General features: G+C 35.9%; 1 protein-coding gene across 1 annotated transcript in view; it reads left to right on the top strand.

Moving 5' to 3' along the window:
* TENM1 (teneurin transmembrane protein 1) overlaps positions 1-18,655 on the top strand; it is a 590,326-nt gene that overhangs the window by 400,555 nt on the left and 171,116 nt on the right. The window contains exon 13 of the mRNA XM_004685779.2: positions 18,092-18,277. Coding sequence (XP_004685836.1) covers positions 18,092-18,277 — 186 coding nt within the window. The remainder of the gene's footprint in view (positions 1-18,091; positions 18,278-18,655) is intronic.

Here is an 18,655-nt window from a genome sequence, read left to right as displayed (position 1 = left end):
CAAATTGTTGTTTCCATATTGAAAATGACTTGGAGTGATTTATACAGTATGGGCTTTAGTTTACGATGCCACAATAAGAATTCAACTTTTCAAGTCAGCAAAAGTAACACAAGAAGAGAAAAAAAGTCTGCTTGGTTTGATGTATGATGGCAAAAATATGTATGCTAATTAAAAGCCTCTCACTTAATGGGAACTGTGCGTTTATTAATGATGCATGACACTGGCAATGCCAGTGGAACAGTAGATCATGTTCCATATTATCCAGCGCATTGTATTACAGTAAATACCCCAAGGATTAATAATGTTTCATTATGGGAAAATCAAGTTTGAAATCATTGTTGGGTTACTGGACAAGTGACATCAGTCCTTGACAATACAGGCCACACTGAGAAAAGCAAACGTCACTGTAGAGAAAATTGGCAAATCAAAACCAGAAGAATATTTGTAAATGTGAGGTAGCTGTGATTTCACCATTAGAAATGGTATCAGAGATTAGAAAATGGTATTTGCTTCCAAAGATCAAGAACAAATCCCACCTGGAGTTATTTGAGGGCTAGTTCAAAGATGAAAACGTTGTTTTATGTATGATTTTTAAGGTACAACTTTCAGTTAGACCTAAAAAAGGACAAAGCTACTCTCTTATACACATAAATTCACCTAGTCCAAAGTGGTAAAACTCACCCTTTTATTATCCTTACTGAAAGGAAGGCCTTTCTAGCATGGTGAAACTGTACAGAACTTTAGAGAATACTTTGTAAATTCATATTCTAAATATTTAAGGCCAGTTTTGCAAATGCAGCCTCCTTTTTGGATGGAGTCAAATTGATTTTTCCAAGGAAAATCAGAGTCTGACACTTTGATTTCACATAGTTCCATTGGCCTCTGCCTTCAGGGATTTTTTTTTTTTAATGAGCTCCCCATAGAGGAAACCTACTATTGTTGGTCCTAAGTGGATTGTACTATTTGTCCTGGGACTAGGTGTGTTCTACTTGCAGGTAGGAATAGAAAGGGCATAAGAGAGAGGTATAGAGGAGGCAAATAGCATGAAGCAGTCGGTGTGTTAACTACCTTCATAAATATCTATTTAGAACAATCTTTTTTAAATAGGTATTTTTATCTCAGATGAGAGACTGGAAAACTGAGATTAAAGAATTTCCCCCAAATCCACATAGATGCAGAGGTAGATGGCGCTTGCAGTATTCAAGTCCAGATCTATACATCATGAGAGCTTATGCTATTCCTACGTATCAATGTTACTTTATTAGTTTCTTTTCCAAGTGTCCTCATATATTTACAACATATTTTTAATGAAGCTATAAGCAGGCATGGGTGAGAGCATACTTCTTTTGCAAATGAAGCCATAGGTTCAGAAAGACTGAACCACATGTATTATTCATAATGAACAGATCTGGAACACCCTTGATATCAACTCAGACTCAGATGAGTTTCTGTCCCAATGGTTTCATACTGATGCTTTGGGGTATTTTTGTTTATAAAAGTGTAGAATTCTGTCTCTTGAAAGAATGAAACTTTGGGGAAATGCAATGTATTTCTGTTTGAGGAAGCCAACATTTTAAGACATCTCATACATAGTGAAATATTAAAAATTAAACCTACTACACATTAGTCGTTTTTTATGTCATTGTTCAATTCTGAAATAATATAATCAAGAGACAATGTAAGGGAGTGGGAAGTGTCTAAGTAGGAGTATTTCCTACAACAGCTGAGCAATCCAAATGTCAAGGCAGTAGAGAGCCTTCATTTTTTGAGAAAAAGCTGCTGATCTTGAGATGGCACCATATTACTCTGTCTTTTTTCCTTTCTGCTGAATAATTAATGTAGATTAAATAAATTTACAACATAAGTTAGTGCAAAGGTGTGAGAATAAAGGAGGAATATAGTCAAATTAAAGGGTGAAAATGTTATTGTGATAATGTAATGATTTTATTAAAGTGCCATTTGCATATATTATAGACAAAATAGCCTAAATGAGAAAAAGAAATATTGGACATTTTTATTAGCATAACATCCCAATTTAATGCTGGCTGGGGTAAGTATGGTATGGTAGAAGTTATAATTTTTCTGCTTTACTCAACTCTGGTCACTTAAAGTAACAAAATGGCTTGTAAAGCTTCCATTTTTATGGTAATGTACACCTGTACTTATTATATGGAGTGAACTGTCTGAATTTAGATGGTCCAGGCAATCCGACTTAGGATATAAACTACCACCAACTGCTATAGGGTCCCCAAACTACTCTAGAACGCAGTTAAAGGGAGGGGGGTCACATGAGTGACTCTAACACCAGACAGCAACATAGCCTTAAGCTAACTGCTGAACCTCAGTCTCCCCATCTACAGACTGGGGTTAACAGCATTTTTATCACAGAAGTCTTCTGACAACCAAGGAGAAGAATTTAAATCGTTTAACGTGATGCCTAGTACCTAAAATTCCCAGTGTCAGCAATGGCTATTTACTATTATTATTATTATTATTGTTTTATGTAGAAGATCTACTGGTTCAGACTATGTTCTGGTCTTGAGAACTGCAGTAGAGCCACTATTGGTTTAAATAACAATAGAAATTTATTTTTCACAGTTCTGGCAGCTTAGAATTCTGAAATAAAGGTATCAACAGGGAAGTACTTCCTCTGGCAGTTCTAGAGGAGAAATCTTCCTGTCTCGTTCTTCTGGAGGCTGCTAATACTCCTTCGCTCATGCCCCCCTTCACTACAGGGTATATGTGGCAAGACCCCCTGTGAATGCCTGAAACTGTAGATAGTAGGAACATTGATATATTTCTTCCTATACATGTGTAGCTCTTTTATTTAATGTTGTTATATTTAATTTATAAATTAGGTACAAAAGGAAACTGACAACCATAGCTAATAATAAATTACACCAACTATAACGTTACACTGTTAATGTGGTTTCTCTTAATAATTTTTGATGGTATGCTTTTATCTGTGTGAAAATTCAGAAGGCTAAGCAAAGAAAATGATTCATACTGGTTTTTAAGTTATTTTCTCTCAATATTTTAGCGAGTTGTGGATAAGTAAGGTCTTAGGTAACTGAAGCTACCATAGTGAAACCTTTGATAAGTGGGCTCTACTGTTACATAGTAACTCGAATCTACACCTTCATCTTCCACTGCCTCCTCTTCCTCTTTCCTGTTTCATATAAGGACACTTACCGCTGGATATAGGATCAACGGGTCAATCCAGGATGAGCTCATCTCTGGATCCTTAATTTAATTTTATCTACAGAGACCCTTTTTTTTTTTTTTTCCAAAATAAGGTCACACTGTCATGTTCCAGGGATTATGACAAGGACATATCATTACACTACTACACTCAGTAAAACATCATCAGTTTCATTTTATCTGTCTTCATCACCTCTTTGATTGATACATCCAGGGAAACGGTCTTTCTTAGTCTGTTTTGATTGTTACAATGAAATACCATAGACAGGATAGCTGAGAAACAACAGTAATTTATTTCTCAGTTCTGGAGGCTAGAAGTCCAAGGCCCAAGCACCTGCACAATCACTTTCTGTTCATAGCCAGTGCATTTTCAGTGTCTCGTCACATGTTGGAAGGGACAGCCTAGCTCTCCTATGTCTCCTTCATAAGGTCTTATGGCTAAGAGCCCTCCTGATCTAATCACTTTGTCAAATGCCCCAGCTCCTAATGCTGTCAACATTGGGGGTTAGGATTTCAATATATGAGTGGGTTGGGGGGCGGAGAGAAACACCAACAGTACATCTATGGTAGAGTTGTCTCCGATTTTACCATGTCAAAGGCACATCAGAACTGAAAATAGCAAAGTTTTTTCAGTTGCCTAGAACCTTCCTCTAGGTTCCTGCCTTCCTCTTTGCAGTGCTTCTGTCCTTCTTTGCTACACATAGAACCTCATTCTGCCTAGGACTTACATGCCACCTTCTTGAATCTTCCTTTCCCTGAGCAGTACCTAAAACTACACTTCCTTTTCTCTCTTCAACACACCTCAAATTTTCTTACTTATTTTAACAGTGCTTTGTTAGCACATTCTCCCAAATATCTGGTGAGGAAAATAATTACAGGCATTGTAATTGAAACGTGTAAGAAAACTGACATATTGGCTATAGATTCTTTTTGCCTCACCAGTCAGTGGCTTTGGGACATTTTTTTAGCAACAAAAACTTCTAGTTAAATCTTCTTCAAAACCCCAGTAAATAAAGAAGATAAAAGCAGAGCTGCCCACGTGGGCATGTAGGCACCTGAGTTATAGTGGGTAAGACCTGAGCGCCGGAGATTTCGGGCATTAAAGACTAGCTGTCCTTTGACTTCAGAATCAATATATTTAACCCATTCCTAATGATGCTGGACAGATAGGACCTTCTCAACCCAAAATCTGTAATTATCTGCTAGCGTTTTAAAGTTCTGATTAATGATTCCAAATGATAAGTAAACTTGAGAACATTACTGCAATTTATTGAAAAGAGTAAGATTTTCAACTTGGAGAGTGTTCAACTTCTGATTTATTCTGACACCTCAGAAGTTTGCTGAGATATTTTCAGTGCCTTTTTTCCCCCCATCATTTAAAGGTTACAAAGTATATATATGTATGTTTATTTAAGGAAGAGTACCAAAAACACTTCTCCCTGGTTCCAGTACAAATGGTCTATCCTGTAATCTCTCTTGCAAATACTCTAAAATGCCCTGCCCCATAGAGCTTCTCTAGCAAAACTGAAACACTGGGTAGTATCATCTGTTAGCTTTTTCGTTTGTACAGCAGCCCAGTTCCATTAGAGAAAAATCACATTTTGGGTAGATTACTAAGAGAACAAGGTCACCAGCCTTAGCTAGGCCCTCAGCACTGCCCAGCAATATTATTGTATTCCTTAAGTTGCTTCATTCTGTCATTCTCCACAATTACTTTTCCACAATTTCTCTACTTTTCACAAACTTCCAGCTTCCCAAATGTCCATTCATTCTCAGAGGATGACCTTGCCTGTTTCACAGAGAAAATAACCATCACATCAATTTTCTGCCATCAAATCTAAAATCAAATTGTATCTGTGCCCAGACCCTCCTTCTTCCTCCCTCTACAGTGCCGCAGGTATCGTGTGAACGATCAGCCCCTCCGTCTGTACTGCAGATCCTCCTTGTCTTCTGTTTTCTTTCACAATTAACTCCAAACTTTCTACTAAATCTTTCTCAAGAACTTTAAACTTGAGCTTGTCAATCTTGCCTGAAAAAAATCATTTTGGAACCCCCACCTTCTTGGCTAATTGGCTCATTATCTCATGCCTGCTATTACTTGTTTAACTTCATTTCTCCACTTTCTTGCCTTCCACTTATCTTTACATTTTGAACAATCACAAGGTTACAGAAAAGTGAGTATAAATATTTTTTCATTCCCCTGGAATATCTAAGAATAAGTGGTTGGCCCATTTCCCTCAATCCTTGATTATGTATTTCCTAAAACCAAGGGCATTTTTCTACATAACCAAAAAATATCTAGAAAAGGCAGGAATTCAACAGCTGTTTATTACTATTGTCTTATGCTGAGAACTTGTTCGTGTTTTGTCAGTTGTCCCAGTAACATAGCTTATATCAGTTCGGTTCAGAATCAAGCACTGCATTTTAGTTATCATTTCCCTTCATGCTCCTTCAGCTTGGAACAGTACCTAAGTCTTTCCTTGACTCTCATGACAGACACTCATGAAGATGGTCTACCAGTTATTTTGTAGAGTGCATCTGAATCTTGGGTTTTCTTATATTTCCTCATAATTATATCTAGATTATGCATCTTTGGCAAGTCTATCACAGAATTCATGCTGTGTTCTTCTTATTGTCCTGAATGGATTTGTCCCTCTACTGGTGAAATTAACTTTGAACACAAGATGATATCATCAAGGTTTTGCGTTGTACTCTCTTACTCTCCGCTTGTAATTAACAATTGTGTTGTGAGGAGTTGCTTTGAAGCTATATAAATGTTCCATGACTCATCAAACCTTTATTCATTCCCTTTTTTATACCTATTTGAACTCATGTTTTCCCATATACTGCAATCATTATTGCCACCACATCTGTTTATTTTGATACTCAAATTGTTTTGTTTTGCCCACTGCTAGCCCACCTCTTCAAGGTGGCTTCTCTATCATTCTCTGAGCATTTCCTACTTTATGGCACAATAAAATGCTCCGTATCATTTTGTATTTACTGTATCCTAACACTGAAATCAGGCTTTCCCCAAAGAGCCTGATTCCTTTTGGTGTGATGGTATTTTGGATTCAAGAAATGGGCAGTAGCTGTGTTCCTTGCTATTAGGATGCTAATAGTGAACAGGGAAAGCGCACATACATGTGTATTTACATGCTTAATATACTCATTAATAGATATATTAGTTTACTTATCTGTAGAAAATCATGCATTCCCATTAATATCTCTAAATGCAATCCAACACCACCGGGTTCCTTATGGTTTTCTCCCTTTTTACCTTGTAACTCACTCCTCTGACAGTAGATTATACTTCCTTTTTCCTTAATATATTTGCTCCAGTCATTCATCATTTGGTTCCATTCTTACTCTGCCACCATCACTCCACCAAAAAAGTCATGTTATGAGTGTTCACCCTTGACTAAATACAATGCACACTTTTATATCATCACTGTACTTTTTAGTAGCATTCGACATAGCTAACTGTTCCATATTGTGAAAAACTCTTCTGATTTTCTTCTTACACTATAATGAATTCTTCTCACTCTTCTTTGATGGCTCCTTCTCTTTTATTAATACTTTGCCTTTAAATCTTAAAGAACCTTAGTCTTAGGATCCATTCATTTCCCATAGTAGTCTGCATTCACTCCCATAGAAAACTATGGAATGCTCTTAGTGTTTTAGACATACATGATCATTATCATTTTTACTGATGATACAAATTTAGTCTCAAGCCCAGACCTCTCTTCCTAATCCAGACCATAGATCCATCTGTCTGCTTGACATCTTTACTTTGATGCCTCACAGGCATAGTCACATTGAATATTTACAACTGAATGTATGAATTTCCTCCTAAAATCTGCCCTTTCTCCATTAATTCCTATATTGAAAATAAAAAGAACAGCATAACCATTGACACACTTGTCCATACCAAACCTAGACAACAACATGGCACTTCTGTATCCTTGATTCCTGTTATATATAATCAATGACTTCTTCCTTCTAAAAATATTTTGAATACCCATTTCTCCTGTCTTCATTGTATCCATCCTATCCCAGGAGACCATTGACTTTCACCTGCATGATCTCCTTGAATCTCCTCTTTTTACGTCTACCCCATTCTCTATACCATTTTACTCCTCTCTCTCTTACTCTGTTTTAGACATACATGATCAGTACATCCCTGCAATAGCCACATACATGCACTCTTGCATCATATAGGCTTATAGGCTTCAAATTAAATGCCAATGCCTGCACAAAGTCTAAGTCCTCATAACCCCAAATGAAATGTAGTTACCGGCTATATTCTCCATTCCACTTTGTATTATCCTTCCATAGTACTTGTCACAGTTCATAGTGACATATTTCTTTGAAGATTTATGCAGTAAATTTTAAGCTCATGAAGGCAGGGACCATATCTGCCTTTGTTGTATTTCCACCAGTTAGCACGATGCTTAATTCACAGTGTACTCTGAACAAATATTTATGAAATGAATAACTGAATGGAAAGCTGAAAAGAAGTAAATAAAGAAAGGAATGCTGATCGTTACAATGACACACATTGGGATAAACGATAAACATTTTGGTCAAACATTTAAATTTATCCTAATAGTCACCTATTTTAGATTTACATAAATATGGGCAAATTATTTTCTTGTTAAGTCAGCCATAAGAGCAATCTGATTGGCTGCTTTCTCATCATTTCACTTTGTGTCATTCCGAAATCACTTTATGAATTTGAAAACTTTTCCTCCTCAGTTACTCAAAAATGAAATTGGATTGTATCCTGGACACAGCAGGAAGGTAATTCAAAGAACCCATGAACATTGTTGAAATTATCATGCAAGCTTATTAAATGCAATGTATATTTAAATTGAAAAAACTTTCTTTATTAAACCCAGATAGGTGAAATTTTACAGCTTCCAGCACTAAAATATATTAGATTTGAGAGTCAGGTTAGATTAATTTCTGATCTTTATGGAAATCATTTTTATTAAAAAGTGGAAAGTTAAGAATTTGACAGTTACAGGGTTTGGATAACTCTAAAAGGGTCATCATTTAACTATACAGGGAAAGTAAAATCAGAGTGCTTTCATGATAAAGATGATTTGTTTACCTTACATCCTCATTTTTAAAAGCTGTTTTAATATTTAGGCTTGTTAAAGAAAATCTGAAGTGTGGTTGAATATATTAAAACCTAAATAAGAGCTTTGACTTTCATTTCTTTTTATAAGAGCCATCCAAATAAATCTCAGCCTGGATTTAGATACTTAAATGAAAGGATTGGGGATATTTTCACTTATAATGTAAATGATCAAAATACTTTGTTTCTTATTTGAGAATACATACAATAATTTTCAAATTAGCATTTTCTATAATATAATATTTAACATAATTGTATCTTTTTAGTTGATCATTTATATTTTGTATTGTTACAATTGGAAAGATATTTTGGTTTCTGGGGGGTGATTGACCCAGAGGGGCATAACAACCCTGTTTTCCCTAGTATATGATGACAACAGCTTGAATGGAAGCTTCTTCTCTCCTATGGATTTGGATTGCTCTTTGTGTTCTTAAAAGTTGGAAAGCAGGCCCTCCCTGGTGGCACAGCGAGTTAAAGCACTGCACTGAGAAGCTAAAGCCACTTCCGCATGAGTTCCATTCCCGCCTGCCCCGGAGGTGACCACATGGCGTGGCAGACCTCTCCTGACCCGCCCGCTGCTCCCCTCAGGAATGTACTTCGTCGATCTGCCTGTTCTGCTCCCCACTCTGTCTCTGGTGAAGCCTCTCATCGCCCCTGAGCCTCTGGCCTGTACCCCAGTTCTATATGTACAAATAAATAAATCTTTAAAAAAAAAAAAAAGTTGGAAAGCAAACCTAAACAGAATACAATACTTTCTTCTCCAGAAGAGCAAAGGCATTGGTCCACTGTGCTCATTGGTAGCTTGCAAGAGACTGGAAGGTTGTCACTTAGGAGAATTAATTTTTGAAGTCTCGATACGAGTTAGCTATCTTCACGTTCCAAGACTTTCAAGCCACTGAAGACAAGAATGAAACAGAGATTCGGGTCTTTGCTCCTGAGTATCTAACAGAGAACTTTAAAAAAGGGTACTTTTCATTGTTCATAGCCACTCATTTTTATCTGGTTAACTTCAATCTCATGTTAATCTCAACCAAGTACATAACCATTGACACTCTGCCTTGTCCTACCTTCTTTTACTGTCCCTAACAGTCTCTAATGTGGAATTCTCAATCCGCCAGCTAATTATGTATCTTCCATTTTGCTTCTTCTGCCAGTGCATTAAATTCAGCATTTCCAAAACCAAACACAACTTTGATCCCAATTAATCACTGCCTTTCCTACACCTCCTGATTTCCCTCAATAATGCCAACATGTTTAAAAACTCTTGATGCTCAAGTACTAGATTCCTTCATATTTTTGTTCTTATCTATCAAGAGTTTTAGGCTCATCAGGAGGTTTTTAGAGACTAGAGCATGGTGGTAGTGGTGGTATCACTGCTGCTTTTTTGTATTTGTACATAAAGAGCTCACTGACATGTTGAGCATTTTATAATCTCTTTAATCAAATTGTTATTCAAATATAAAAGCACTAAAATTACTGAAATATATTAAAGTCCATTGTAATGCTGGGACTGAGAGGTAACTGTTATGTTTATGTCATAGGTTTTCTGTGTTAAAACTAGAGGTTTAGTATTACCTCACAAACACAGAAAATCTAATATATAGCCCGTCATATGGCCAAATCTTTGTCATATCTAGGTACTGGTCAAGATCTGGTAGCTGTACTATAGAATTCAACTCTGATAAAATAGAAACATTATAGACTAATATTTTTCCCATTGACTTTCAAAGAAAGACACCAGAAACATTTGTATGTGTGTGCTGCATGTGTACATACATGAATGAGAGGGCTCCTTATGGCAATAATTTTTAATTAGCCCACTTTCATGTTATTCTACCGATGAGGGATTGAAGGAGTTGAAATGATAAAATAAAATGGATTCAAATATTAAATACACACACACACACACACACACATACACACACGTGTTCTTCATAATATTATTCTTGCTTGATTCGTTATTTGATTTTAATGAAGAGCCTGGTAAAAACTTTTCCAAGTACTGTAGCTGCTTGAGTTGCTACTACCCACACTTACCATATCATTTCCCACATTAATCACAAAAAAAAGAGAAATTCTCATAGTTCCCCCCAGCAAAAATCATGTTAGAGTTTAACAAAGGGAATGTTTCTATTCGGGTTCATTCATTCCCAATTCTTGATTCTCCTTATGCTCCCAGCCTGATATCCTTTGACCTTTAATTTATTCTACTAGACACCAGGCATGTGGACATGTAATAATTTCTCAATTTTTATAACTTTTCTTCATGAAAGGTGCCCTTTCCTTGCTTAGAATGTCATATCTGTATCATTGAAATTTTGACATGTGTATGTTTTAGAACCTCCCTGAAATCCAGATTTAATATTATCACTGTCTAATACTGGGCACAGCCAAAATACCAAGAATAACAGAATTTATTTTACTGGGAACTTTTGTCTAAAAAGTAAATCTCAGAGAAATGGTTCTGAGGGAGGCTCTGAAGGATTTACTGTTTAATCAAATTGTTCTTTGTCAGCGTGCAACAAAGAAGTGTTCCAGTTGTATCCTAGTTCAATTTATACAAGTGTTGTTCATTGTTGACATGCATAAAGAAACTTATTAAAAATGAAATGTCTCAATAGAACTTTAAAGTGCCTGCCTATATTTTTCATGTTCTTTCCCAACACATTTGCACAGAAGAATGTTTATATTTTAGCATTCTTTTGTCATATTTTGTAGCTTGTAATGCTAATATATTTTCAACCAGATAGAAAATATTATGCACAGAATGGAACAATTCATGAGACAAATATATTCAAGCAAATATCATTTCTATCATGTTTATAAATTATACAATTGCCAGCATCTGTTTTCGGTTAGTCCTTCTTCCTGCCCACCCCACTGCTGATAATGAGAATATTGAGATCGAAAAACATCTTAGCATCTGTCCAGAAACTCCATTTGGAACTGGGTACAGTGGCAGGAATGTTGATGCAGTTCAAAATGAGGAATGTTTATTGTTTAAGATCTGCTTCTCCATTTGTGGTAATTTATTTCTTAGAGGATTCCCTTACTCACGAGGCTATTGCTTCCCACTTGGATACTTGCGGTACTAGAACTGTAAATCAGATTAGTGGTTGTGGTTTGTATCTGCAAAGGACTTTGTGTTGAGGAGAGCAGGGGTTAGGCAGTTCTATCTCCATTTACTCATAAATAGAGCAGACCTTGTTGCTTACTGATTGTTCCATTGCCTTAATTTTGTAAACTGTTATTAAATACTTAGGGCATGTAAAATAACATAATGAACAACTGTAAACTCACAATTTAGCTTTCAGAATTAGCAAGTACAAAGGAAGTCCCTGTGTACCTCTTTGTGATCCTTCCCTCCATTCCCTAGTACATAAGTCACCCTCCTAAATTTACTCGTTACTGTACAAACTTTTATGGTTTTACAAATATGTGTATACCAGTATACACACGTTGTTTGCCTGAGTTTAAATTTCACATGAATAACTTGCTTTCTTCCTTCATTATTATGTTTTTAATATTTATCCGTATTGAAGTATGTACCTCTACTTGATTCAAGTTAACTTCTATATATTTTGCTCTGTTTGAAAACAGCATAATTTATCCATTTTCTACTGATGCATATTTAGATTAGGAGACACACACATCAATAAATATGTCTCTTTAAAATGTTCTTGGGTATTCTCGATCCTTTCTGCTCCATATGGATTTAGGATCAGGTTTCAAGCTGTATAAAAAATGTTGTTGAAATATTGACTGGCATTACCTCAAATTTACAGAGCTAGTAGAGGAAAATTGACATCCCAATGATACTGAGGCGTGTGAACCATGAACACAGTTTATGTCTCAATTGACTTGGTCTTTGTATGTTTTCTTCATTCAAAAAGTTTTAAAATCTTACATAAAAGAATGCTGAATATTCTTTTTTAAAGATTTTTTTATTTATTCATACAGAACTCGGGTACAGGCCAGAGATGCGGAGGGTGAGAGGATTCACCAAGGACAGAGTGGGGAGCAGAACAGGCAGATCGACGAAGTACACTGCTGAGGGGAGCAGCGGGCGGGTCAGGAGAGGTCTGCCACGCCATGTGGTCACCTCCGGGGCAGGCGGGGATCGAACTCATGCGGAAGTGGCTTAAACTTCTTAGTGCAGTGCTTTAACCCGCTGCGCCACCAGGGGGGGCCGCTGAATATTTTTTGCTGCACTTGTTCTAAGTGTGAATGATACATTTTTTTTTTTAAATATACATTCTAATTTGACTGTCTAAAATTCTAATTTGATTTTCTCTGATACACTGTCATGCTGTTTATATCATCCAAAAACCTTACTATCCTTTTTCTAGTTTACCTATATAGTCAATTTTGTCTCTTCCTTTTCAGGCATTATGTTTTATATTTTTGGATCTCCAGTATGGTTTCCTTATTGTGCTGAGATCTCCAGTACAACATTGAATTTGAAGAAGTAGTTTGTTGTAGTCTTTCTGACTTCAAGGAGAACATCTTTTACTTTATTACTAAATCTGATGCTTATTTTAGTATTTTGGTAAATCATCTTTATCATATTCATTAAGCTCTCTTCTAGTCCTATTTTTCTGAGAGTCTAAAATAAATAGTAACTAAATTTTATACCTTTATGCATAATGAGATGGTAACTATTCTTTTATACATTATTAAATAAGATTAAAGTGAAATGAATTGATTCAATGATGAAGTACATTATTAATTTTTTAAAGTTTAAATATGCTAGCATTCATGATTACTTAGTTGTCATTTCTGTATGCGTGTGTGTTTATTGCTTATTTGATTTCCAGATCTTTCGTTAAGAGATTTTACAGAGACATTATAGTCATACTCATAAGTGAGATTGGCCTGTAAATAACCCTTTCTCTTTTTCTTACCATCTTTTGATACTAGGTTATAGTTTTCTCAGAAAAACTCAGGGAGCCATCTCTCCCTTCTTTTTCTTCAGTATAATTTAAAATAGAGATTATCTGTCCATTGGAGTTTAACAACATACACCTGCAAAACTATCTGGACCATTTTGAACATCTCTAATGTGTATTCAAGTTTCTAAATCTTATCAATTCCTTTTTTTTTTCTTGAAAAGTGTCCACATTATCTAAGACTCCAAACTTACTTGTTCATAGTAGCCTCTCACTTCTTTTCAAATTTTAATCTTTAATGTCCATTTGTGTTTTTTCCTGTATTTTTCTCTTGATCTGCCTTGCCAGAGGTTTCTCTATTTTTATTAGTCATGTCCAGATACAATTTTGATTTTGTTAGTATCTACTTGCCTTTATTTCTGATTAAATTCACTTCTACTCTTTATTGTTGCCTAATTTCTACTTACATGTCATTCTCTTTCTAATTCCGTGCTTGAGTTGGACACTTTGTTCATCAATTTTCAAATGGTCTTTTCTTTTTTTTTTTAAAGATTTTATTTATTCGTACAGAACTGGGGTACAGGCCAGAGATGCAGAGGGTGAGAGGATTCACCAGAGACAGAGCGGGGAGCAGAACAGGCAGACTGACGAAGTACACTGGTGAGGGGAGTAGCAGGCGGGTCAGGAGAGGTCTGCCGCACCATGTGGGTCACCTCCGGGGCAGGCGGGAATCGAACTCATGCTGCAGTGGCTTTAGCTTCTTAGTGCTTTGCTTTAAACCGCTGCGCCACCAGAGAGGACCCCAAATGGTCTTTTCTTTACACACACCCACACACACCCACACACACACACACACACGGCTTTAGCTAAGGCCATAAATTTCCTCTAGCTATTGTCTAAGCTGCATCCCACAAGCCAAAAATTTTTTATAAATACTATTTTCATTGTTATTCTGCTCCTAATTTCCAATATATGTTTTAGGTAATCTATTAGTTATTTTAAAATATGCTTTTAAAGAACACTTTTTTCTTTTGATTTTTGTTTATTTCTAATTCAGCTGAAACAACATAATCTGTATGATGTAGAGACTGTCATTTGCTGAACCTTGCTTTCTGACTGTCAGTCTTCTGTGGGTATTGTGTGTCTGCTTTGGGTTCTGTATATGCCTGTTATGTTAAATTTCTGATTTGCACTACTTAAATATTTTATATTATCACTAATTTTTTTAAAAGATGTATTTATTTGTGCATACAGAACTGGGGTACAGGCCAGAGGTGCAGGGGTGGTGAGAGGATTCACCAGGGACAGAGTGGGGAGCAGAACAGGCAGATCAACGAAGCACATTGCTGAGGGGAGCAGCGGGCCTGTCAGGAGAGGTCTGCTGTCCCATGTGGGTCACTTCTGGGGCAGGCTGGGATGAAACTCATGCTGAAGTGTCTTTAGCTTCTTAATGCTGTGCTTTATCCTGCTGTGTCACCAGGGAGGGCCCCATTATCACCTTCTCATTACTGAGTATGAAATAGCAAATTTGTCTTACTCTAATAAGTCTGTCAGTTTTGGCTGTGTGTTATTTTGAAGCTATGTTTTTTAATAGGGCCTAGATTGTTATAATTTCCTGGTAAAATTAATCATTTTATTATTAAATCATGATTCTCTTTATCCAAGTAATGTTTTACACTTTGAAATATATTTCATCTTTATAATGTTATAGCTACACCATACTTCTCTTGTTTGGTACTTTCCTAGAATGCCTTTTCCTTTTATTGCTAACTCACCTGTAGTAGTATATTTCAGCACATCGCTTATTTACAGGAAGAACAGAAATAAAATTTCTTTAGCCTCATTCCAGACTCTTTTAATTGCAAATACAATTTTTTTTATTTACTAGTTTTACTGACACCTTTGGATTTGTGTCCTATCATCTTGTTTTGTGTCTTCTATATACAATATTTTTATCTATGACTTTTCCCCCTTTCTGCCTTTTCAATGATTGACTGACTTATGTTCATATTCCCAGCCTCCATTTCTGATTAGAAATTTATATATTCTTTTTCTGTTCTTTCTGTCATTACACTTAATTTCTTGAAGTACATTCTATAGGAAAAGAATTCATAAATGTTGGACTCACTCCTCTGGCTTTTCATTTTCTCCTGGAACTTGAGTGTAATTTTTCACTCCTTTATGAACTCTAGTAATGCCCACATATTTTAAAATATATTGTGTCTAAATATTTTAGCTATCAATACAAGAGAACAGTTAAAATTACTTTGGTTATAATTATTAGAAAAATAATTATACCTTCAAATATTTACAAGCATACTTGCAAATATTTTACCTAGCTTCTGAATAAGGCTTTAGAAATATTTTTGTGGTATTCCCCCATACATATCATTAAATAGTATTTTATATTGTTTATTGAGCCTCAAATTTATTATTGTTGTTATTTTTGTCATTACGATTATAATGTAGTCAATGCTTCCTTACCATCTCTCAGGCCCATGAATAGAGTTTTAGTCCTTATTTCACTAAGATAGCAGACATTCAAAGGTCCTTGTTTTCTGCAGGAGTTTCAGGCCAACTCTCCATCTTTAATGTACCAAAGGTCTCATCTCTTTTCCCTTTGTGCGTGTAAACATCCAAGCCCTAGTCATTACTACATTGACATACTTTTACTTCTTTGGCTGTTAGTATCTGCTTTGCTTCTGACATTTAAGAACTTCTCCTTCTTGTGAGCTAAGACATACAGTTTTTAAATTATTAATTCTGTTTGGCATTCCTCAGGATTTATATGGAGATGGCTTATGGGTAATCTAGTCTGCTCTTTTGTTTCTACTGTTACTATTCATCTATTACTTTTCCAGGCAAAAACCACAATGATATACTTTTCTATGCCTAAAATTTATAAAGCAATATACGTAAAATGTTTACCTCTAATTCTTCTAGTCAACTCTGACTTGAATGGCTTTGAAGAATTTTGCTCCCATCTTATAAGGATCCTTTCAGTTCAACCTCAGGAACAGCCATTGAGGAAGCTTAATTATAATGTCAGATTCACTAAAAGAGCTAAAATTATAAATCCAAATTATCAATCAGAGATCCAGAACCAAGGTAGAGAGCGTAAGTGCTGCTTCAGCAGTTTTCTACTTAAGCTACCATTTATTAGGCCAAATCCATATTTTGTATTTTCTAAGTCCTTGGCTCTTCCTACAACCTGGTTAAAAGACACACAGCTTTTCCATTTACTATCCCACCCATCCCACTCTCGTTTTACCGCTACCACTTTATGAATAAACCACATGCTAAAGTCACCAACAGCTTCCATGTTGATAAGCCCAAAGTGTACATCTCTATTCACGTCTAACTTGACTTGTAAGTAATGTTTTACAGGTAACTACTCTGTTCTTCAGAAAGCATCTTCATTTTAGCTTTAGTGCATCACAGTCTCCTGCTTTTTCTCCTATGATTCACTGCCTTTCCCTTCCCAGTCTCCTTTGATTGAACTAACTTTCTTTGGTTCCTGATCTGCAAGTCATTGAATACTTGGGGGTTTATTCCTGGGGCTCTTCTGTTCTCTCTAGGGATAGCATTCAGTTCCAGCCTTCAAAGTACTACAACTGCTTCTTTTATATCTCCAGCCGCCTGTCATGTTTACATATCCAGCTTCTTAAAAGGACATTTTCACTTAGCTATCTATACATTATCTCAAAGTTAACCTGTTTGACCTTCCACCCTTTCATGAAAGACAGCCAAAACTTTAATTTTCCCTTTCTCTCATTCCCCATACCCAATATTGTAAAAGTCTTGTTAGTTCAACCTCCAAAATAGAATTCAAGTCTGTCCACTGGCCCTACAGGTATAAATGTGATCATTCCCTTTATGTATTTATGCAGCAGAGTTTATACAAGTATGTTAGTAATTTACTTATAATACACAGCCTGTATGAAAAGGGATCATTATTTCAAGCCCACTGCTCTTTCCATCATCCCTTGTCCCTCAAAGAATGCATGTGGGTGAATATATAAAGCCACTTCAGACTTGTCTTTAGACTATGTTTCTCTTAGGAAAGACAACTTGGCTTCAAGAGTACCTTCTGTTAACTTCAAAGGTACATGGTCAGTTGTACCCAAAATCTATTACATTCTTTCTATAGGCTCTTAGCCCCATTCTCTTCCTTCAGCAAGGGACTTTGATCAAGAAAGAGACTTCCAATTTTTATATTGGTTTCTCTACTTCCATGGCTTTATTAATATTTAAAATTTCTCAACAAAGGCAGGAAGATAGAAGAGAAAACCTTAGCAGAGCCAATATACACCTTGATTATACTGGCTAAATATTGAAAGGCATTTAAAGATAAATAGGACATGTATTTTAATCAGCCAGGAGTCACTTTAATGCTTAAAAATGTAAATATTATTCACATGATTAGAAAATCCAGTTGATTATCTTCCCCGGAAGCTTTACCTTTTACATGTCATCTCTCTAATTGTAGAGCCTGTCTTCTTGAATGCTATTTTACTGTTTGTCCCCCAGTGATTTCTTGAACCACATTGTCTGATTTTAATGAATTTTTAGTGAAACCCGCTTAATACTTGCTTGGCACTGACTTCATTTCTAAGCCTTGAATGCCGTTATCATTTTATGGATTTCTCAAAATCAATTTGACTTAGAGTTTATTTTACATATGAAGAGAACTATCTTTCTTACAGAATACCTTGTGCATTCACGAAAATTGTAGATATGTGTGATATTTTGTTTATAAATTGAGATCCACATATAAAATTCTAACATCTTTTAGAAAGCGTAGACTCTGGTTTTAACAAATTGTGTAACTATGCATACTTTTCTGAAATACCCACAGAGCTTTGCACCATGGAGTGTGGTAGCCATGGTGTCTGCTCAAGAGGAATTTGCCAGTGTGAAGAAGGCTGGGTTGGGCCAACATGTGAAGAGCGTTCCTGTCACTCTCACTGCGCTGAGCATGGCCAATGCAAAGACGGAAAATGTGAATGCAGCCCCGGATGGGAGGGTGATCACTGCACAATTGGTAAGTTGCCTCATTCTCCAACAATGCAAGTTAGATTAAAGAAGTAAATTCAGGTCAGCGAATTAATCACCAGGCTTTTCCTAGAGAATTTGATGTTGGAGGAGAGAAGGAAGTGAGTTAGTCATAAATTAGAAAGTTTCATTAATTAAGAGATTTCCTCTTTTGTTGCTACTATCTTTCTTCTTGTGGGTTTTCTTTCCTCATTACTTCAGAATTCCATATATTTTCAGCTTTCAAATGCTTTGAGTTACTCAAAGAACAATGATACATTGTAATGAAGTACCACTAGTTAATAAGAGAAGGTAACATTCATTGCCTATTTTTCCTTTTGAAAAGTATAGGTTGTTTCAGCTGAAAGCCCTTAGAGGAGATGTCATT

Source organism: Condylura cristata, unplaced genomic scaffold, assembly GCF_000260355.1.
Source record: "Condylura cristata isolate star-nosed mole 26May11 unplaced genomic scaffold, ConCri1.0 scaffold00019, whole genome shotgun sequence".
NCBI classification, from domain to species: Eukaryota; Metazoa; Chordata; class Mammalia; order Eulipotyphla; family Talpidae; genus Condylura; species Condylura cristata.
Note: the sequence above shows the minus strand (reverse complement) of the source record. Positions and strands in the feature narration are given on the sequence as shown.